Raw genomic sequence first — 22,643 nt, 5'->3', positions numbered from 1 at the left:
AAAAGGGCATAATTGTGCTGTCGTCACTAAAGCAAAGCAAAAGGGTGAAGTAGCTGACCACCAGCAGATAAGAAAAAGCTGGGGAAAGGAATTTGGGGGGGGAGAGTTATTCTGCTGTTACCTGGAAATAATGAATGTGATCATGGGGAGGGGCATAATAGACTTCTTTTTTTTCTTCCCTGTACTTGTTTTGGGAGGCAATTTACTTGGATTTGACTGCTGCTGACTCTGACCTCAGGCAAGTCATTCATCATTTAGTTTCTTGGGGGCTCCAGGCTATATAAAACTTCCTTTTCCCTGAAATGGAGTGTCTCCCTTACGTCTAGGGCATACCAAGTATGTTTGAACTGCTTATGTCTGTCAGAATAGTAGCTGACGTCACAGTAAATGGGGTCATTCTCCAAGGTAGGATCAAGGTGTAAGTTTGTATCCAATTTAACTACTCTCATTCTACTCCCATGTTGAACAGAACGCTGGGGAGAATAAGCCCCTCCTTGGGACACTCTGGGAAAGAAATCCTACCTGAGAGAACCATTTAATTACTGGAGACAGTAGCTGAATCGGATTTTGAACATTATATAAAATACCATACAGATAAACCCAGCTATATCTTTTGCAGGAAACTACATGCCGTTTTTTACGATTTGTGCATACAGTGTCTTTTTCCCTCTTCACACTGTTTACCAATATTTGCCCTGTGTTTACCAGATTCCTTCAGTGTACAGCCTGCCCGATCTTCCGTCTGTGGGCTGAGGTGAGACGTTGTTACGCTAACCTCGCATCCGAATTTCTCATCCTTGTAGGTTGTACTGATCAATGCTATTAAAGATGTTGCTAAGGCCCTTTCTGATCTCATTGGTGCTACAAAAGGAGCTGCTAGCAAACCAGCAGATGACCCATCCATGTACCAACTGAAAGGTGCTGCAAAGGTAGGTAGTGCAGTGTCTCTCCTTTTAAGAGAAGTCTTGGCAAGGTTATCTCAGCTTCTGTTATGGAAGTTGTACACGTTCCCTTGCTGTTGGCTTTGATGTTTATTTAAAGAAATCGCTAGCATCACTTTGTTGCTAGAATTCTAAAGACAGGTGGCCGTGAATTCTGGTTCACTTCAATCTCTTATAATTTTCCTTCTGTTTCATCTGTGCCCCACTAACTTAAACTGGACTGTTTGTGACTGATGGAAAGCTGGGTAGTATCGTTCACATCAGTGCCCATAAACAGAACACCAGTTTTCTAAGTCACCACACAACAGCTAGTGAAAGAGTCGTATTCCTCCTGCCGGGCCCCTCTGTCCCCCTGCAAGAGTATGTGTGTGTGTCTTTCTCTCTCGGGAGGGAGGGAGTCCCTGGTATATTCAGGTCATGAGACTAAAAGTTTACCCTATAAAAATGTGTGCTTGAGTCCTAGAGCAAGGGTGGTGAACAAGTAACGAGAAGGCCACAGTATAAGCATCCAGCTGTTAAGATGCTTACTTCGACCTTTCAGCTTTTAGAACGTGGTCTGGAGATCTACAACAGACTTTCTATGCGATGCAGCGTACTTTCTGATCGCATTCTCCCAGGCAAACGTTGGTCAGAGCACAGGATTTGGACAGGCTCTGCCACTGTTTTGTTGTCACCTCTTTGTGCTTCCGTTTTCCCGCATCTGAGATGTTTGTGAAACTTGCTTCGCAAGGCTCTGGGGTTTAGTGTTTGTAAAGTGCCTTGAGACGCTGAAATTTGGGCAGTATTGAATCTGTTTCCAGGTGATTGACTTTTACACATTTGCTTGGGAAGGAGATTTTCATATGTGGATCTGCAGTGATCGGTGGCTCAGATTGGATCACTGCAAAGCACTCTGTGAGGGGCACTTATCGAAGACCATGCAAAGTTCAGCTACTACAGGACAGTGTCTGCTTGCTTAGCTGGTTCACAGAGTTCACTGTGGTTTGAGTCCTGTTTATCTGAAAGCTGACCTTCCTCCTTGTATTTCATCCTGAGACCTGAGATGCCCTTCGGTGCTGTCATGAGAGCATTTGTACATCTACAGGTTGGAGGGAGGATATGCACTGGACGCAGCCCTTAACTTTGGAACTTGCGTAGTCTGTGTATGTGTGTCGAAACCAGTGTTTGACCATCAGGCATAATGCAAGGCTAGCTACAGTATTGACTCAGCCTTTTGCCTGAGGGGGAAGTAGATAGATCAAGATTTCGGTTGATTTCCTGGGAACTGGTTGACTTCTTTTCAGTTGATGATGGCAGCTGTGTGTTTAATTGTGGTTTTATGAACTGTGCCAAGAGAATGTAATAGGGGCATTTCACTAATTAATAAGAATGTGCCTGGTCTCTGAAAACTTTGAGGTTGTTGTTGTGAGTGTGTGCTGTAATGGAGAGAAAGGAGAGTGCACTAATTTATTAGAACCTGTTGACTTTTCATCTTTCTGTAGAAAATTCGACTGACACTATTAACTTGATATTGTGTTATCCTGTAACATCAGCTATAAATGCTGTTAAGCAAAATTGTACGATGGAGTATGCTTTTGTATAAAGACATGCTGAGGGGGGGCCCGGAGGCACAGAGGCTTACACTCCTGCAGGGGAGTTCCATCCAGACTGCCCGTTTGGAATTTCAGGGGGTTTGAATCTGACGGATGATCACTTGGGTTCTGAGGAAAGAGGAAACGGGATCCCAGGAGGGTTGGGAGCTAGACTGGGATCAGGAAGGGAGGCACTGCCACTTTCCCTCTGGGAATACAGAATAGAAGGGTACTGAATGCTGTTGTGATTTTTTGTTCTATTTACTTTGGTTAAGTGACATTTAGAGGTTTTTCAAACCCAGAAGTCAGAGGCATAGTCAATCGGTCAGTTTTGAAGAGATCTTCAGGTTCCTCAAAATAATTACAGAAAGCAGCCAGGTTCACCTGATACTCACAGGCAGGTGTCCTGAGAGGAAGCTTAGAAAGGTAAAAGGGCTGTAGTTGCAACCCAGAGACATTGGTGTTGAAAAAGGTATGTGCCAAGGAAAAGGGCGACTTGTGACACCATGCACTCATGTTTAGGGAAGCACCACTATTCAGTAAAACTGGTGTATCAATCTAACTTCAACAGGGATCATTCAGAAATAAAAGCCTGTCTATAGAGTTCACTCACAGCTGTATAATTCATACTGGATATAAAGCCTATTGGATTAATAATGGCTTCACATCTTGATGTTCTTTGAATCATGTATGTGGTGGGGGGGAGTCTCCTAAATGTGGGAGAAAGGAATGATGTATTTTCATCCCTGCCTCTCTCTTTTTCAGGTGATGGTAACCAACGTCACATCACTTCTGAAAACTGTTAAAGCGGTAGAAGATGAAGCTACTCGAGGCACAAGAGCTCTCGAGGCCACAATTGAATGCATCAAACAGGAACTCACGGTAAAGAACAGAATAACTGCACATGGCAGCTTTCTGAAATACACTCTTAAAATCAAATCAGGCTTCACTGGAGGTGCCTCAAGGGATGTTTTGGCTGCTCTGTTGTGAGTTAGATGCAGCATGGCCCCTACTCACTGCTCTAAACACACGGACCAACGGAAATTTGTTGAGGAGACCACAGAAGAAACCGGTTGAGAGAGAGGGTGGCTAAAAACAGAAAAAACATCAGTTGGCGGGAGGAAGGCACGGAGTCCTGTGAGGTGGACCTGGATGGAGGAGTGGGCAAGGCCTGACTGTCAAAGGTGAAGAAAAGTAGTTGAGGATAGAGGGGATAGGACTGGGTTCAGGGGATGACAGGGATGGGCCACCACGCCATGAAGCATTTCCACTTCGCCTGATAACATGCTCTAGTAGATGGACGCCTGCCATCCAAACGGATGTCGCGTACTGGTGTTGAGCACGTTGTCTGCTCGTGAGCCCCGTCCAAATACAAGACCATGAGGTGAAGAGGTTCTGGGTTGGGGTGTTGGAGCCGGCTGCATTACTGCATGAGGAGATTCGGGAGAGGGGGAAGGCGAATCGGCAGATAAACCAAGAGATGAAGGAGGTCGGTGAACCAATACTGGCATGGCCAGATGAGGATGAGATCTGCACGATCTCATTGTATTTTGCGGCTGATCTGTGGAAGGAATGGTATGGGTGGGAAGGCGTACCAGAGGTTGGTTGACCGAGGGAGGAGAAGTGCATGCCCCTGAGAGCCTTGTCCGAGAGCACTCCGGAGCAAAAAAGGAGGAGTTTGCTGTTGGCGCAGGAGTCGCAAAGAGGTCCCAGCACAGTGTGTCCCACTGGCGAAAGACAGATTGGAGAGTGGGGTCATGGCGCTCCCACTCGTGGTTGTTGTGGAAGGAGCCACTGAGAACATCCCCAAGGGTATTGTTGGTGCCTGGAAGATGGATCACATGGAGTGTTACGTCATGCCTGAGGCACCAGTTCCACAGATGAATGGCTTCTGCGTAGGCAGTTGTAGACTGAACTTCACCCTGTTTATTTATGTAGATGACAGCTGTCATGTTATCTGAGAGGAATTGCACATGATGGGATCAAAGGAAGGGTAGGAACATGTGAGGCAGACTGCACGTAGTTCCAGGATGTTGATGTACGGGGCCGTAGTCCTTGGGCAGTGTGGCTATCCAGATGAGTGCCCCATCCTACAAGTGAAGCATCAGTTGTGAGGGTGGTACTGAGTGTGTAAGGGTTGGATGGGGTGTTGGCCATGACCTTGGTCGGGTCGCACCATCAGGCAAGGAAAATTAAAATCGAGATGGTGCAGAAGTGCCAGTTTGTAGAGGTACTCCATTTGTGGGTTGTAGATGGTACACAGCCACAGTTGAAGACATTGCATGTGCAAGCATGCATGCGGGGTGTAGGCCATCGTATGGCCCTGGAGGGAGAGGCACTATCGGAGACGTGTGCAGCGGGGACTATCCATTGGCAGAAAGGCCCATGCTACAAGGGAGTTCAACCGAGCTCCTATGAAAGTGAGTTCGTGGATAAGTATGAGAGTCGACTTGTCCTGTTGACGCAGATCCCTAGCCTTGCAAGGAGGTTTCCTAGGGTACGGATGGTGGTCAGGAGGTGTTCCCGTCCTGATGCAACTAGGAGCCAGTTGTCTAAATATGGGAACAATGAGTGGCCGAGACATTTCATATAGGCTGCCACTTCCTCAAAGACTTTCGTGAAGACATGTGGAGCGGTGGCTATTTTGAATGGAAGAACTCTGAACTGATAGTGTGAGTGACCTACGGTGAAGCAAAGAAATTTGCGATGGTTGGAATGTATGGCAAAAAGAATATAGGCATCTTTCATATTGAGAGCTGCGGACCAGACTCCGGGGGAAGACAGAGGAGAATCTGGGGAAGTGTAACCATGTGGAATGGGAACTTGCGGACGAATTGGTTTAGAGCCCAGAGGTCTAAAATGGAGAAAATACTGCCCCCCTTTCTTCAGTATGAGGAAATAGGGGGAGTAAAATCCACAGCCATGATATTCACATGGAATGCGTTCTATTGCACCCTTCCAGAGGAGGGTGTTTGCTTCCTCTCGAGATTGTGTTGTGATGGGTCTCCTGTTGTTGCATGGGGGGTGACAGTGTTAAAAATGTTGTAAAACTATATTCAAGAATCCTAAAAGTCTATCAATATGAAGAGAGGAAGAGGGTTCCAACTCTGGTCATGCGGCAGTAAGAGGGAACTGGAGAGGCATCGACCCACGCAGCTTCATAAGACCTTGGATGCACCACATGGCCAAAGCATGACATGTACGTGAATCGACAAACACTGCTACAAACAGTTCTTGCTGCAGTGCGTGATGCACATTTGCACCCGTATCTGGAATCCACATAGGAACCAACACTCGAAGAACTTTCACTTGAAATATTATTTTCTGAATCAAATGATCACCTTTCATTGACTCTGGTGGGTAAATGTTTTTCCAGTGTCAAAGCAGCACTTTTGACACTTGCAGTTTGAAACTCGTCTCCGTTTTTTCCTTTTTTTCATAAAGCCATATTACCAGGATAAATAACCTGATAACTGGTATTTCATCTGTGCAGAAATTTCATGCTGCACAAAATTACATCTTAAACCAAGAGTTATTTCCTCCCCCCTTCACAGTACAGTTTTATGACCCTCCAGCTGCTACTTTCAGATGCTCCTTTTGTAAACCACTGGTCAGTGATGTAAATTAATATCTTTGTATGTTTGGGGAGGCTAAAATATCCTACCTTGCTTAGTAAAATAACCACAGCACGTATGGAGAGAGACTGTACTAGAGAATACTTGGTTATGTCGCTTGTGGACTTAGTGTTCTGTAGCTATATTGACACAACCTTGTCATCTTGAACATTCTCCTTGCCGTCCCTAAAGGCTGTCTGTTCTGGTTTGTTTTTCACAGAACATTAGATTAACCATATTGGGTCAGACCCATGGTTCATCTAGCCCAGTATCCTGTCTTCCAACAGGGGTCAATGCCAGATGCTTTAGAGGGAATGAAACAGAACAGAGAAATTATCGAGTGATTCATCCCTTGTCACCCGCTGCCAGCTTTTGTCAGTTAGATGCTTAGGACATCCAGAGCATGGGATTGCATCCCTGATCATCTTGGCTAATAGACATTGATGGACCCATCCTTCAAGAACTTATCTAATTCTTTTTTGAACCTCATTAGGAGAGTTTTGGCCTTGATGACATCCTTTGGCAATGAGTTCCACAGATTGACTGTGCATCGTGTGAACTAGTACTTCCTTTGGTTTGTTTTAAGCCTGCTGCCTATTATTCCATTGGTGACCTAGCTTCTTGTGTTATGTGAAGGGGTAAATAACACTTCTCTAATCACTCGTGATTTCATAGACCTCTATCATATCCCCTCCCCCTCGCCAGTCTGTCATCTCTTTTCCAACAAAAAATTTCCAGTCTTATAATCTCTCCTCATATGTTCCATACACCTAAACATTTTTGTTGCCCTTCTCTGTACCTTTTCCAGTTCTAATATTACATTTTTGAGATGGGGGGACCAGAACTGTGCACAGTATTCTAGGTGTGAACGTACCATGGATTTATGTTCTATTTTCTGTCTTCTTATCTATCCCTTTCCTAATGATTCCTGATATTCTGTTGGCTTTTTTTGACAGCCATTGCACATTGAGTAGATGTTTTCAGAGAACTATCCACAGTGACTCGAAGATCTTTCTTGAGTGGAAACAGCTAATTTATACCCCATCATTTTGTATGTTACAGTTGGGATTATGTTTTCCAGTGTGTATTACTTTGCATTTATCAACATTGAATTTCATCTGCCATTTTGTTGCCCAGTCGCCCAGTTTTGTGAGATCCCTTTGTAACTCTTCACAGTCTGCTTTGGACTAAGCTATTTTGAGTAATTGTGTATCGTCTGCAAATTTTGCCACCTCACTGTTTATTCCTTTTTCCAGATCATTTATGAACAGCACTGGTCCTTGTACAGATCCCTGAGGGACACCACTATTTACAGTTTTCCTTTCTGAAAACTGATCATTTATTCCTACCCTTTGTTTCTTGTCTTTTAACCAGTTAATTGTCTATGAGAGAATCTTTCCTCTTACCCCCTGGCTGCATACTTTCCTTAAGAGTCTTTGATGAGGGACCTTGTCAAAAGCTTTCTGAAAGTCCAACTATACTATATCCTCTGGATCACCCTTGTCCATATGTTTGTTCTCTGTCTCTCTCTCTCTCTCTCTCTCTCTCTCTGTCTCACACACACACACAAAGAACTCTAATAGATTGGTGAGGCATGATTTCCATTTACAAAAGCCATGTTGACTCTTCCCCAACAAATTGTGTTAATTTTTGTGTGTCATAATTCTGTTCTTTACTATAGTTTCAACCAATTTGCCTGATACTGAAGTTAGGCTTACTGGGCTGTATTTGCCACGATCACTTCTGGAATCTTTTTGAAGAATTGACATCATATTAGCTAGCCTCTTGTCCTCTGGTACATAAACTGATTTAGGTGATAGGTTATATATCACAGTTGTAGTTCTGCAGTTTCATGTTTGAGTTCCTTCAAAAATCTTGGATGAATACCATCTGGTCCTGGTGACTTATTACTGATTAATTTATCAATTTGTTCCAAAATCTCCTCTACTGACCCATCAGTCTGGGACAGTACCTCAGATTTGTCACCTAGACAGAATCCTCACATCCTCTGCAGTGAAGACCAATGCAAAGAATTAATTTAGCTTCTCTGCAATGGCCTTGTCTTCCTTGACTGCTCCGACTTATTGTTTGGCTGGCTTCCTGCTTCTGATGTACTTAAAAAAAAATTGCTATTAGTTTTTGTGTCTTTTGCTAGTTGCTCTTCGAGTTCTTTTTTGGCCTGCCTAATTGTACTTTTACACTTGACTTGCCAGATTTTATGCTCCTTTCTATTTTCCTCGGTAGGATTTGACTTCCAATTTTTAAAGGATGCCTTTTTGCCTCTAACCACTTCTTTTATTCTGCTGTTTAACCCTGATGGCACTTTTTTGGTCCAATTACTGTGTTTTTTAATTTGGGGTATACAATTAATTTGGGCCTCTCTTATGGTGTTTTTAAAAAGTTTCCATGTAGCTTGCAGGCATTTCACTCTTGTGACTTTTAATTTTCTTTAACTAAATTCCTTTTAATTTCCATTTAACTAGCTTTCTTATTTTTGTGTGAATAATACAGATACTGAAAAGGGAAGAATCATTACAGAATTTATTTTTTTAATTAAATCTTCAGATAAGCTATGTCACAGTAAATGAACCATCAAAATCCTTTAGATAAACTCTGCAATCTAAAACTTTCCAGATACTTAGTCAATCAAGGAATTGTGCTTTATCATGTCAGTTCCTATCCTCTTTCAAGCAGATATCGTGTACTGATCACTTTTGAATACTTCTAAGGCATTATTATAGCTATAGCTTGATTTTTTTTTTAAAAATTTTTGGTTGGTTGCTTGGGGCAGTATTAGCAGTGTTTAGATATTTATTAAAAATAAGATTAAATCATGACTCCAGTGAAGGCAATGGAGAAAGTTCACCCAAGATTTTGCCCCATGTGGGAATATTTTATATATGCATACACTGTTTTAACTAACTTGATACAAGTTGAATTTGAGTAGCATTAAGAGATGTGTTTGTAACACTTGGCAAGGGTTTGTTCCTCAGTTTCTCCCCCACACTTGGGGGGTGAAAGCCAAATGATGATGATCTAGAGAAATGGGAGCGACCCTTCCTAATATTTCTGCAGGTATTTAGAGACTGCAGCGATGGGCACCCTAGAAAACCCTAATAAGGAATAGGTAATGCTGCCAGAGCAGCCTTGCATAATGGGTGCGACTGGTAAAATGTACCGAGTGCAATACCCTGGAATGTTCTGTAAGGCTTCAAAATGGCAGCTAATAGGGGATAAAGCTGGAAAAAGGAGGCAAGTAGGAGCCAAAATAAGCTCTGCCTGACATATATTACCTATAATGTTTTAATACAGTTAATTACTTCCAACATTCATAGGAATGAATTGTGTGTGGTCAGGTAATACAGTGTCTTCCTCTTGATATGCATTCCCATACACACTTATATAGTTAGGTTTGTAAGGGAGGATTAAGTATAGAAAAGAGAGAGAGCTTCATTTTGTCCATCCCTCCCTCTCTCAAGCCTTTACAGAAATGATTCTTGGGCATTTTATTAATGTATCCGGTTCAGTCCTCTGTGCTCTTCTGGCTGAAAGCACACATTAGAGCATGGCCTGCATGCCAGGGGCACGTACCTGGCCAATCGTCAGGATGAAAGAAGAATATATGGACAGGAATAATAGCTATCTATTATATGCTGTACCCATCAGTTTCTGTCTATCCTATAACCAAGATCATTTAAATGACAAATGTTGTGTGTCAACCATTTCAAGTGAATGGGTTAACTTTTTGTGCACGCTTCCCATAGCTTAGTTTCTCTGTGCTGTATGTAGATGTGCAAAGCTTATCAGAGCTAGACTCCTGACAAGCAGGAATGATATTGCAGTATTCCAATTAAATTTTTAATTTCCTGCCATTTGAAGGCTGCTTCCAATTGTTGTGTCTGTTTCAAGCTCCACTTTGTTGTGGTCTGACTCTTAAAGGGCAACTAGATCTCCCCTCTGCTTTAACTTCCAGGTGTTTCAGTCAAAGGAGGTTCCAGAAAAGATATCATCACCTGAAGAATCAATCCGGATGACGAAAGGAATCACCATGGCAACTGCCAAAGCTGTTGCAGCTGGGAACTCATGCAGACAGGAGGATGTGATTGCTACAGCGAATCTCAGTCGCAAAGCAGTAGCTGATATGCTAACAGCTTGTAAGGTAAAGATTAATTTTCTCTCCTAATTTTTTAGGTTTCTAAATTCCTTAAATTTAGTTTCTATTTGTCTTTATCTGAGAAGTTAATGATTGTGAGAATAATGAAGTATGATGAACATCCTACACCAGAAAGAGGGGTTTTCTCTGCTCTGCAAAAGAAATATGGATTAATACACACTGCTTTCTGTTTGGAGAGAGAGAGGAAAGTTTTTTGATTGACTTAAAACCTGCTTGAGTTCTTCTTTCTCTTATTAAACTTGAAGACAGACTGGGTACAAACAATAGAACATATAAATAATGTGATGGGCACCTCTGATTTTAATATAGTTAGGAGGTCTCTAATGAAAAGTGTTTGCAAATCTATTGTCAATATTTCTTCGTTTTTAAACAACCTTATTGGTCTGCTGAATTTCTACTGTGCTTTTAAAGAGTATGTGCCTTTTGTCTTGTCCTAAATGTAATGCTCCTATGAGCTGAACTTTTGGAATTTTGTATTTAAGACAGACAACTTTCAAGAAATAGGTCAGTAAAACTGTTTGCATGCATGGTACAGTTAAGTAATTCAAAAATATACTCTTGACCCACTTTCCTTCATGCTGTAATTAACAGGGGCAGAACCAAAAAGGAACTTGACAAAGTTGATTCTTTGAGTTTTGAGCAGTGAAATTAAGACAACTCTTGTTCATAATCACCATGTATGTATCTTTGGTCTTCAAGGTACAAATGACAATGAGAGAAGAATTCAAGCTTGGACAGTTTGGCAGGTGTGGAGTTCAAAATGTAGTCAGATCTTTGCCTGAATGGGTCCCCAGATTATTTTCTTAGCTCCATTGTAACTGGAAGTAAGGATAGAACAGGGTTGAATTTTGTTTTTAAAATAATGTTTCTGAGCTTAAGCATGATGTAATATGATTTTGAACATGATCTTGGATTGAAATCCTTACATCATTTTGACCTTGATGGTTCTTGTATGTACTTAGCAGAATACATTTGTTCCTGAACACTCTGCTTGCTTCAAGCCTTGATTCCCCATCCCCCTTTCCATAAACTCAGATACTTAAAGGTATAGCTATGGTTTTCATAGGAACACAGAAGTTGCCATGTCTTGTATCATCCAGTCTCGCATCATGCCTCTGGCAGAGTTCAGTACCTGTTGCTTCAAGGGAAGGTGAAAACACTCTCAAGTGCAGTTGTGCAGTGGTATGGCATCAATTTACACCCTGAAGCATATTAGTTAAATATCCTTTGTAACTTTATAACCTGATTAGTGTATGTGCATGTTCATATGGAGATCTATCTGCATTTCAATCTACAGATTCTATGGAATACAGTTCTTCATATTTAAATTATAGTTTCAGCCTAATATTCTGCATTTTTAGTTGTATGTTTTTGCATATTTTCAAATTGTTTTCTCCCGTGTTCATTTTCACTCCTGTCATTGCCCTACTTTAATTTGGTGCCTCTCATACTCTGGTTCATAGATGGCGAGAAGCCTGCAGAATAAACCATTTATAGACCAAGCAATGGGCAACTGGTATGTTAATAAAAGCTGAGCAGCCAAAAGAGAATCGCCTTTACAAAACAATCTAAAAAATGAAAACAGCAGACAATTTTTCTTATCTAAAGCAGCAATTTGAAAAGTAGTCCATCTGAGAGCTTGATGGTTATGGTAGTCATTTGGGCTAGGTCTGTCTGGTTAACATGGTAATAGTGGTAAATTGTTACCTCCTGAGTAACAAGGACTGATCTTTGAAGTCACCACTGTTATCGCTTGCAGATGGTATTATTAATTTGTAGCCAGAAAGTCGGATATGTGCCACAAAACACCACCTTGAAAGCAGTAGAGTAGGAATAAGAGCTAGAAGGCAACTTGAAACTAAAACCAGAAATAATATGGTTCAGAATAGTGAAAATAAAAGCTTGCCCTCTACTTATCCCAGTAGATTTGGATTTGGCTTCCTTATTTCCTTGGAGCTGGGAAGGATTATAGATCTGCAGTAATTGTGCAATATGTGAATAATACACTGGGGTTCTGTGGCCTGCAGTGTGCAGAAGGTCAGACTAGATGATCATGATGGTCCATCCTGGCCTTAAAATCTATGAGTCAGCATCTGTCACTAATTACCATCTGGAAAATTTATATCGGTTACTGTGGAATCTTGGGAATTGATCCTCGACAGAGACACTCTTAATCGAAAGTACCGGAGGTTGGATCAAGCCCCAAGATAAAAACCAATTTTGTCTTTATACTTTGTGTATAATGTAATAACTATACATTAACTACTGGGAAATATTGATTTTTGTAGTGGTGACTATTGTAGCAAAAGTAGCAGATATATGAGATCTATCTAGGGCAGAGACGTGGTCCTAGTTGTATAATTGCAGCTAAAGATTCCACATCTTGTATCCCCGTAAGGGGTATGTCAGTGATTACAGTTAGCATTGTACACATACTGATAACCAGTAATATTAGAAGGACTTGAAGAGAGAGTGGGGCTTGATAGCAAAGAGGAGCTAGGGCGGAAAACGGAATGTGAAGAGGACATGTACAACAGAAGTCTCAAAAACAGGAGAGAAAAGAGATGAAAGTCAAGGATGGGCTCGTGGACAGGCAAGCAAGATGCTGGCCTGGATCTTGGGAAACAAGGTTCAGTTCTCAGTTGCTGTATTCCTGTATCACCTGGAGAAAGTCCATATTTCTGTGATACAGTTCACCTGCCACCTGCAAAACAAGGATAATAATGAACCTTTCTCCCACCCATTGTCTTATTTGTCTGGATACTTAGTTCCGAGGGGAAAAGGCTGGGAGGGTGGGTGTGTGTGTGTGTGTGCAAGAGAAAAGCCTTATGGAGTGCAGTCTCAATCTCACTTGGAAAACCCTAGACACTTCTGTGATATAAAAATAATTAACAATAATGAAACAAAACATGTCTTGAGAGCATGTGTTGCCAACTACAGCAGGGAAAACTGGCAGTAGTAATTGACAGGTCCGATAGAAGAAAGCTAAAAACCAGAGTTGGAATATGATATTTTTGAAGTTTTGTCCCTTATTGTTTGTCATTAGTTTAGTGTTTTCCAAGTCTCTGGAACAAACTTATTAAACAGAGTTGGGAATGCAAACAAATATCAAACCGTAGGTAGAAAGTTTGGGGAAACTAACCTAAGCCACTTTCTCCACTTAAAGCAGCAAGAAATTTGGCCTTCCAAAATATTCTACAAGATGACCTGAGTGTCGTGGTATAATACAATACATCACACAGGAAGTAGCTAAAAAATTTCTGAGTTAACAATATTTCAGACTAGGATATGAATTTATATAATGCACATACATTCTGTCCAAGAGACTTTCTAAGGAAATTCAGTTTAATTTATATTGCAGGAAAACATTCTGATATAAATGAATAAGTAAGCTTTTTGTGAGTTTGCTGCTGGTTGAAGAACCTTTTGAATATGTATTCTTGAAATAAGAAGTGGGGCCTGATTCTGTTCTCAGGGAAGTAAATAGTTTTGTCATGGACTTCACTGGGAGGTGGAGTAGGCCTTAAAGACATTTATAATGTGTTAAGTATTTCTTCCAAAAATATTGTGTGGTCTCAGTTGATTGTGTACACTAAGGTTAATGGGAACACTTGGGCTTCTCTCTTTTAGAAGTTTGAAGAGATTTTTTGTATCTGAGTGTTTTTATAGCATCTGTTATCATAGTACTGAAGTATGTACAAGTTAAAGTAAATATGAGTGATAAGGTTGCTATTGGACTTCAATGAGTTTCTACTCCTGTCTGTGGATATGAAATAAATATTTCTGGACCTTTCTAAATTTGTTCATTCCCTCCAATAGAATAGTCACCCAGCCTTAAACATGCCAAAAAAAACCCAAAAAGAAACTCCAAAAAACCGACTGTTCTGTTTACAAGGGGGGGAAGCCAATAGTATTTAATGTAGGTTGTCCTGGTTGGTGCTCAGTTGCTCTTGGACTAGCCAGTAGAGGGAGCCCATTAACTAACGGAGTCTAATGTGACATCATCAGTTATTATGATAAGGAAACAAAGAACTGATCAAAATGTACAAACAACCAAATTAATTTTAGTCCTAACTGCAAATGTCAGAAGACAAAAAGAAATTGGTAGGGGCATATAAGCAACAGTGGGCAGGTGAGTTCAATAAAACTGCCCCAAAATAAGCATTTTAAGGCTTTTTTTTTTTTTTTTTTTTTTTTTTTTTTTTTAATTAATGCAAAGTTTAAACATGCTCCCAGTTATACTTTCTAAATACCATTTTAGTAGGGGTGAATCCATGATGCAGGGATACTTCCAATTTTTTATTTTTTTTTTATTTTGCCCTCTAAAAGATTCTCCCAGGAGAAGATGCTCCTTTTCTGCTTGTCGTATGTATTTAACCACATGAAATCTAATCCTACACATGGTGGGTAGTTCTTCTATTTAACCTCTATATCAAGCTCATGTCATTAATCAGCCCTTTGCTGCAGTATGTTTAAAAGGCAGGCATGCTTCTTTGCCATCTTGTGTTTTCCCATATACAGAACAGCATTAAACTTCAAAGCACTTTACAAAGGAGGTCAGCATCATTATCTCCATTTTACACAATGGGAAACTTACTCACAGATGTGACGTGCCCAAGGTCACCCAGCAGGCCAGTAGCAGAGCTGAGAAGAGAACCTGGATCTCCTAAGTCCAAGTGCAGTGCTCTATCCACTAGGCTGCATTGCCTCTGATGTGTGCATCTGTACATTGTGTGTTCTTTTTTGGGGTCTGCGCAGGCCACTCAGATTTTAGATGGAATGTCCTAGGATTTGTGGGAGAGAGTGTTTTGAGGGGGGTTGTGGTTTTAAAAATCGGTAACACTGTACATATTTATGGATGGAGAAACCATTGTTCAGACTTCTTACTTTTTCTTTCCTCTTCCTATGTGTCGTAAGGAGTGTAGAGGAGCCATTTTCCTTTTTTATTAGCATTATTGCTCGTATCATGCTGTAGTCACATCGCACACCAGCTATCAGCTCAGTCCATTCCCAGTGTCTGTTAAGGTTATACTTAAAAAAAGCCAACCTGTTGCCTTTCTCCTTTGGGCCTTTGCTGGGGTGGCTGTTTTGTTTGGGCTGATGGCGGGACCTGTATCTGATGCTGATGATGTCTAATGAATAACGTTAAGAAAGAGTGAGCTGTTGCATCCCCAGAGCGAAGAATATGATAAAAGAAGGAAAGCTCTTTGTGAATCCATTTGCACAGTTGAGGCACTGCTGCTTTGGCAGTCCAGCTAAGCTATACCTTTGCAACAGTGGTGACTTGCTGGCTCGAATGTTTTTTACAAACAATGGGAAATTGCTTTTTCTGGCCTTTTCATGTCATTTAGAAAATCTCCATCCATCTTTCCTCATCCCCACCACCCCTGCTTTGTAGTTCTTGAGTATTAATATTGGTTTGTCTTCTTAGCAAGCTTCATACCACCCAGATGTGAGTGAAGATGTTCGAGCAAGAGCACTGCGATTTGGAACAGAATGTACCCTGGGATACTTGGAACTCCTAGAACATGTCCTCCTGGTAAGATGGAGCCTATGTGCACGTATTTGCCAAGGATGAATAATCTCACTGAGCCCTTTTCATAATAATTGCCGGTGTTAACCTTTTATTAGCCTGCTGCAAGTTTCTGAACAAATGGTTAAAATAGCTTAGCACTTTCTTAAAAAAAAAAGGAAAAAAAAGACCCGTGAGAAGCTGAAAGTGTTTGCGTAGAGTTCTCTTCTAGAGCTTATCATGTGTCAGTGAAGGCATATCAGTATCTAAAAATGGACCCCTTTAAAGTCACACATTTATTTTTCTCCAGTAGGTCTCTTTCTTAATCTGATGTAGTAGAATCCACACCAATCACCCAAACTACCGATGTTGTGAAAATCACTAGGGGAGCACTAGCTTAACATGCTTGCCTGACCCTCTCCTGATGTAAGCAAAGTAAATGGCTATCAGAGGCCAGCCCCTAAGACCTACCAAACACAAACTTGGGAAAAGCTCCTGAACTCGTATCAGTTTTTTCACTTAAAGTCTCGTGACTGAGGCTTGGTCTACACTTGCCCAGCAATTTGGTGGCAGTCAACAGGAGTTATGCAAGCTTCATAGAGTAGCTTGCGTAACTCCCGTCGGCTGCCATGCTTCTCTTCTGCGTGCCATCTTCGCTGCACTGTTCCTGTCGACACAGTGCTACTCCACTTGAGGAGGTGGATTAACAGCATCAACTTCCTGATCGATTGAGCAGGTCTTCACGGACTGCTCAATCGATCCAGATAAGTCGATCTGACGGCAGCGACTTTGCCGCCATCAGTATAGATGTACCCTAACTCACTGCACTCTGAAGCCATGAATACTGAACTGTGTATGCTTTTCAGGAATCTAAACACTTATCTGGTAATATTGTGGCATTGTTTCAACATTGGCATTCCATACGTAAAGAAGCATGATGAAGATTTAAATAAAATATCCAACTTTCCCAAGTTGATTTACAGCTGCAGTTGTCACGTGCGCTACTTCTGAAAAGCTACTTTTCAGTGGCTGGTGTGTGACACAGACCTCCTGGGTAGAAATACGTTGCCAGACAGAGATTGTAGTGAGTCTAGTTAAATTAAATTAACGACTGTGTGTAGGAATACAGATAAAGTAAAAATAGAGGCCCGCTTATATTAATACTTGTCGCTAGTAAGGAAGATAGTGAAAGAAAAATTAAACGTGTTAGATCTCGTTACTGGAACTTGCCCAGCAGGAAATAATTTACATTTAGAAGTCTAATATAGTTTTAGTACAGTAGTACTTGGAGAAATTTGTCACATTTTATTCACTCTATTAAATATTGCCATATCTGGCTCAACATTATACATCTTAACATAGCAAAGACTAATCAGATTTTGCTTGTTTCTACTCCATCTTTTTGCCGCTCCTTTCTCCCGTCTCTTCTGCTTTCTTAGAAGAACAGCCTTTCTTACCTCTAGCAACTTCACTTACAAGGTCTGAGTAGTACACTGGGGAAATTTTCCCAGAAATGCCATCTGGCTAGAGCCATATGTAGACTAGGTTTAGGTTACAAGCCCATACACAAAGTCAGAATTAGTGAGTATAAAGCTTGTGTACAAAGGAAGATGGGCAAGATGAAGTCCCATTTTAACTGCTTCCAGGAAACTGATAGAAGTGGCTACTTAAGTCCACGATGTTAAAAAGTTGGTTGCACCCCAAAAATGTAAATAGAATTGTGCTGGATGTTGCTTATTAGCAAGTACAGAAGGACCACCTTCAGAAGAACACTGCATCAGTCATTTTCCATGGCCATCTGGGCTGTACCAGGTACCTTAACCTCTGTCCTGGGGATGTTTCCCCAAAATTCTAACTGGGTGGCACTGTTGCATAGAACAGGCTTAGACTGCCTGCAAAGGATTTTTTTAATTGAACAATTTTCTTGATATAGGATGATAGTTAGCAAGGTTGTCTGTCTCTTTGGACAAGGTTATTCAGAAGGTGATGGCAAGACAACTTCAAAGTCAGACAGAGTCTATACGTTTCTTAATCTCTGTCAGTCTGGTTTAGTATGCTGAGCTGAGCATTAGTTTATGATCTCATAGCAACAAGATTGGTTAGGATCAGACATTTCGGCTCGTTCATCCTATTGACAGCTGTTGATACGAGCGCTACCAGTGTCTTGTTGAGCCTGATGGCTGTGGACAGAATTGCTCAAGTGGGTCTGTCAACATTCAGAGAGACCAGAGAGTGGTCTTCGGCAGTCAGTCCTTCAAAATACCATCCTGTAAAGGTTTAAACTTTAGTAAATGCGATAACTGGGACTCCACATGCCAAAAGCTCACTCTGCACTGGGACTATGAAGTGTAAAGTGCATGTTTCTGACTTGCATGCTCACATACAAGCAATATGGCTTTGACATTCTTGTGGATTATCAAAATTACCTAGATGATAAGCATCTAAATACTGTAGTCAATAGAGTTTTTAGCTGGCCTGTGTGAAGTTATTTGTGTGATCTTACTCCATTTCCCAATGGACGTGTGCACACTTTAATACTAGTCAGTACCCAGAGGGACACTCTCAGGAAGAAGGTAAAAGACAAAACTACCCTCTCATACCTTCTGATGGCCTCTGCAGTCAGGGTTGAGGCACACTGGCAGATCGGTGTGTGAGAAACTTTTGCTACTATGTCCATGCTGTATCTGTGCTGTGGGTAAATACAGGATTTCAGTCTTCAGCACCTGTCATTAGTTCTAAATACATTTAAAGAAAGAAGGGTGACTGGAAAACCTCAAAGTTCGTGCACTTCCACCCACTCATTTAATTGCCACTTTGCTGCCATTGTCAAGGGTAGTACTGATGTCACAAGCCGTTTCTGCAGCAGAAAACATGATGCTTTGCTGCAGTCATGATCACGCTGTATGTATTTTTGGAAATTTCAGCTGTGTAGGAAGATTAGCTCTGTAAGGCACAATAGTAGCATCTGCTCTGTTGAAGGAGTCTCAGACAGGGCTCTGGTTATAGTCCTCCATTGTTGCAAAAGGTATTCATTTTGCTATTATTGCAGCAGATTGCTTGGCTATTGAGGATTCAGGTACTTATATTTACTGTGGAAACAGGGCTCTTCAACCTTAGGTTCTGTGAAACTCGGTGATTCATGTGACAGTTAAGACTTGCCATCTGGGTTTCTCTAGCATCTTCTGTCACAGTAATGAATGAGGAAATGTGCCATCAGTTTCTACATTTGTGTGTTGGTCCTTTTGCTGCACAGCTCACCAGTGCTACAGGAACAGTGAGCTTGGAAGGAAAGCAAAATTCTTCTTCTTGAATTATTGAAAACTATATTTGAAATTTCTGATATCTTTTGCTAGTGCTTGTGAATGACGCTTTAAGTTTTAAAAGGACACCAACATGGGGATGCCCACAATTAAAGCTATATAATTCTTACTCTCTGGGCACTGTCCCCCACCTCCCTCAAAAATTAATTTGATTGCAACACCCAAAAGTGCACTAGGTGCTTTGCCCCCAAAGAATTTACAATCTGTTGATAGATTTTTTTTATTTTTTTTTCGTTCAATATCCCAGCTTGGATGGTAGTTTTCAACCTCTGGTCCGCAGACCCTAGGAGTCCCCAGACTATGTCTAAGGGGTCTGCAGAAGGTTGTTATTGCCATAGAACAGTGTATTTCAACCTGTGGTCCGTGGACCCCTGGGGGTCCTCACATATATGTAAGATTTCCAAAGGAGTCTGTACCTCCTTTCAAAATTTTTTAGAGGTCTGCAAATGTAATAAGATTGAAAACCACTCATCTAGGAGGAGTCAAACCTGACAATTCAATTATAATTCTATTTGTTAATAAGGACTTAAACTTTATGCTATATATCTCACATTATTTCAGGTACAGCAGTATTCTTTGTATGAACATACACTCTTAGTATGATTTGAAAAGCATACATATATATACCATCACCCTTAGCAAATAGTTATTCAGAGCCCGACATTCTATATGTGTTGCCCTGAGCCCTTATTTCCATCAGCAAAGTGTTTGTTCATTCTTCCATCCTATTAAGTAACTATAGCATTCTTCCTCCCTATCCCATCTAAAAAGTTCATGTATCCTTTACTGCAGATTCATTCCCTTATTTCTCATGTTGCTAGGGCTGAAATAAATGAAATAATGAACTCTTTCCTCAGTAAGCTATTCTTTTTCGCTCACTTGTAACTTCTGCCAACCTTTAAAGCAAAGATTAGTGTTAGATTCCTCAATCTTGCTTTCTGATACGACTGCTTTTCTGTTGTTTCATTTCTATTCCTTTTTGTATTTGCCTGCTCTGCTACAGAGCTACTTTGAGGTATCTAATTAAGAGATTATCAAGAATATTAGAAAGGGCAAAAGAGCAGAGGTGGGAAATGAATTTTAATCTGTAACAAGGATAGCTGGAAGAAATGGTGATAATGGTAGTAGTATAAAATGTGTTGTTTTGTACTCTGGGTTTACATTTGTCCCCAAAATGCAAATGCAGCACGAAGCACTTGGCTTGCATTTTAATTAGGTTAAATGTTCTTCATTAATAGATTGATACATGAGATCATGTGTCAGATATTGTGTACTTCCAGAAACAACCCTGTGGAATACTTTCACAATGGTGGGCAGTTTTGCTTTCCTAGCGTGAGCTAGATACCTCACACAGTCTAGCAACCAGTCTGCTTGGGGGCTTTGTTTTAGTTTTGCTTCTGTATTGGGGGCATATTTGCATTTTTCTGTAGATTTGGATTTTTTTTCCTTAGTGTAGCATTAGGACTTCATCTAATTTATACGTCTCTGGGAATGTGTGTGTGTGTGTTCTGTGAAACCTTAGCCCCTAATTACTAATTAATTTTAATTTATTTTTATAGATTCTTCAGAAGCCAACCCCAGAACTGAAGCATCCGTTGGCTGCCTTTTCAAAGCGGGTTGCTGGTGCTGTTACAGAGCTTATCCAGACAGCAGAAGCAATGAAAGGTGGGTCTGACAACCCACTTAGTTAATACACAGAGTAGTTCACATTCCAGAAATGACCAGGGATATAAATGTTTACCTGGATTTTGTTTTTGTAGTTTGTTTTTCATATTTAAAAACCTCTACTTGCCCTGGAACAACTTAATTGCAAAAAATGTTGTAATTGGCTGCTCTCTCCTAGCAATGGATTTGATGTGGGTCGCCTGCCCCATTCTCCACAGCAAGAGAACCTGCATAATAATTTTTAAATATAGTCTGCACCCTGCCCCCACCTTGGGCAGTGGTTGACCGTCTCCACCAAGCGCTGAATCGATTACCTCCCCACCGAGCGTGAGCAGTTTGTACGAGTTTGGATCCAACTTGCAGGCAGTAGCCGGCAATCACCGGTAATCATAGTGAGCAACAGTGGCTGGAACTACAAGATTCAGTATTGGTTGTCTCAAGATGCTATAGTTTTTCCTGAGCAACGGGATATGTTCACAATGGGCCTATTCCTGTCACTGAGCCCAGGCCGCTAGGTTTAACAAAGGTGTGGAATGCCCAGAACAATTCCACAGTGCATGGCCCCACCAATACAGCTCCACAGGTGAAACCTTTGTCTCTCTGTGACAGGTAGTCTGCCCCTTAAAGGTAGTCGTGCCCAGGGGTCAGCCAAACCCATTGTGGTGTGGCCCTTTAAGATTTTTAAAGGTCCCATATATATAAAATACATACACGCATGCAAAGCCCAGGAGATACTGATAGAAGGGATCCCCTCTCGCCCAGCCAGTTGGGGATGAGCTGGAAGAAGGGGACCAGCATGAATACTGCTCCCCCCTCATTGGGGGCAGACACCAGAAAGAGAAGACTGGCTCACTGAAGCCTCTGAGCCTGAGGACTAACTGGAGGGAAAGGGGCCAGCTGAGGGAGAAGCTGCCTAAGGCCCTGCAGCTGGCTAAAGTGCACCTTGCTCCGGGAGAGCTGGGGAGTCCTGGCTGAAGGAGGGAGACGCAAACTGTCTGATTTACCCAGCTCCAGGGCAGCAGTTCTGGCACTGCTGTTCCACAAGAGGAACAGGGGACTGAAGAGACCTCTTGTTTACCCTAACTTGGGACTGTTGTTGAAGGTGGTGTTTATCTGGGGACTTTGAGTACCCCAGAAGGGGACTGAATTTTCAAGTGACCTGACTGGAGCTAAGCTCAACTTCAAATCAAAGGAGAAAACAGTCAGCCCATACAAAGTTGCATTCAATCTCCAGTGCAGATGCAGATAATAGGTCCAGAGTGCATCCAACCTAAAGTGTGGAATTTCAACATCCCAGGGCAGTAATGTGGTTGTCACTGTAGTAGTGAATCAAAGAAATAAAAGAAAATTAAGGATTGGGTGATCCTTTGAGCATTCTCCCGGATAGAAAGAAATTGCAGAGATAAAAATTAAACCATGCAGCAGGGTTGGGTTTTTTAAGGACATAAGCATGTTTATATTCATGATTCAATTGCTTAGAAAAAGGTTCTTGTACTGTGTGCATAAATCACAGGTAAGCTATGCCATTTTAGATGTTTATTGCTCTTGGTTTTATAACTGATTTTTGTCTGAATTTTCATCCACTGTTTTGGACAGACTCCTAAGATCATAACTGTAAAACAAGGAGTACAGGAAACAAAATGAATTATTATCAAGAAGGAATTGTAAATCTACAGAGATGCTTATTGAGATAGTTAAAGACGTATTACTGCGCCATTAATAAAGTGAATTGAGTACAGCGTGCACTGGAAGTGTTAGTTCAATGAGCACATTTACACAACCAGCTAATAGGCACATAAACACTTTCATATTATAGGCAATGTAACATGAAAATAATTTCAGCGCT

At 41.3% G+C, this 22,643-nt stretch overlaps 1 protein-coding gene across 4 annotated transcripts in view; it reads left to right on the top strand.

The window, feature by feature from the left end:
* TLN2 (talin 2) overlaps positions 1-22,643 on the top strand; it is a 301,840-nt gene that overhangs the window by 255,787 nt on the left and 23,410 nt on the right. For all 4 annotated transcript variants that reach the window (XM_067534804.1, XM_067534801.1, XM_067534802.1 and 1 more), the window contains 5 exons: positions 804-929; positions 3,278-3,394; positions 10,100-10,285; positions 15,732-15,839; positions 20,692-20,797. In XM_067534804.1, the coding sequence (XP_067390905.1) occupies positions 804-929; positions 3,278-3,394; positions 10,100-10,285; positions 15,732-15,839; positions 20,692-20,797 (643 nt within the window). The remainder of the gene's footprint in view (positions 1-803; positions 930-3,277; positions 3,395-10,099; positions 10,286-15,731; positions 15,840-20,691; positions 20,798-22,643) is intronic.

This window comes from Emydura macquarii, unplaced genomic scaffold (assembly GCF_026122565.2).
Source record: "Emydura macquarii macquarii isolate MOO-44397 ecotype Brisbane River unplaced genomic scaffold, CSIRO-AGI_Emac_v2 contig_3451, whole genome shotgun sequence".
NCBI classification, from domain to species: domain Eukaryota; kingdom Metazoa; phylum Chordata; order Testudines; family Chelidae; genus Emydura; species Emydura macquarii.
This window is presented reverse-complemented; position numbering and strand designations above follow the sequence as displayed.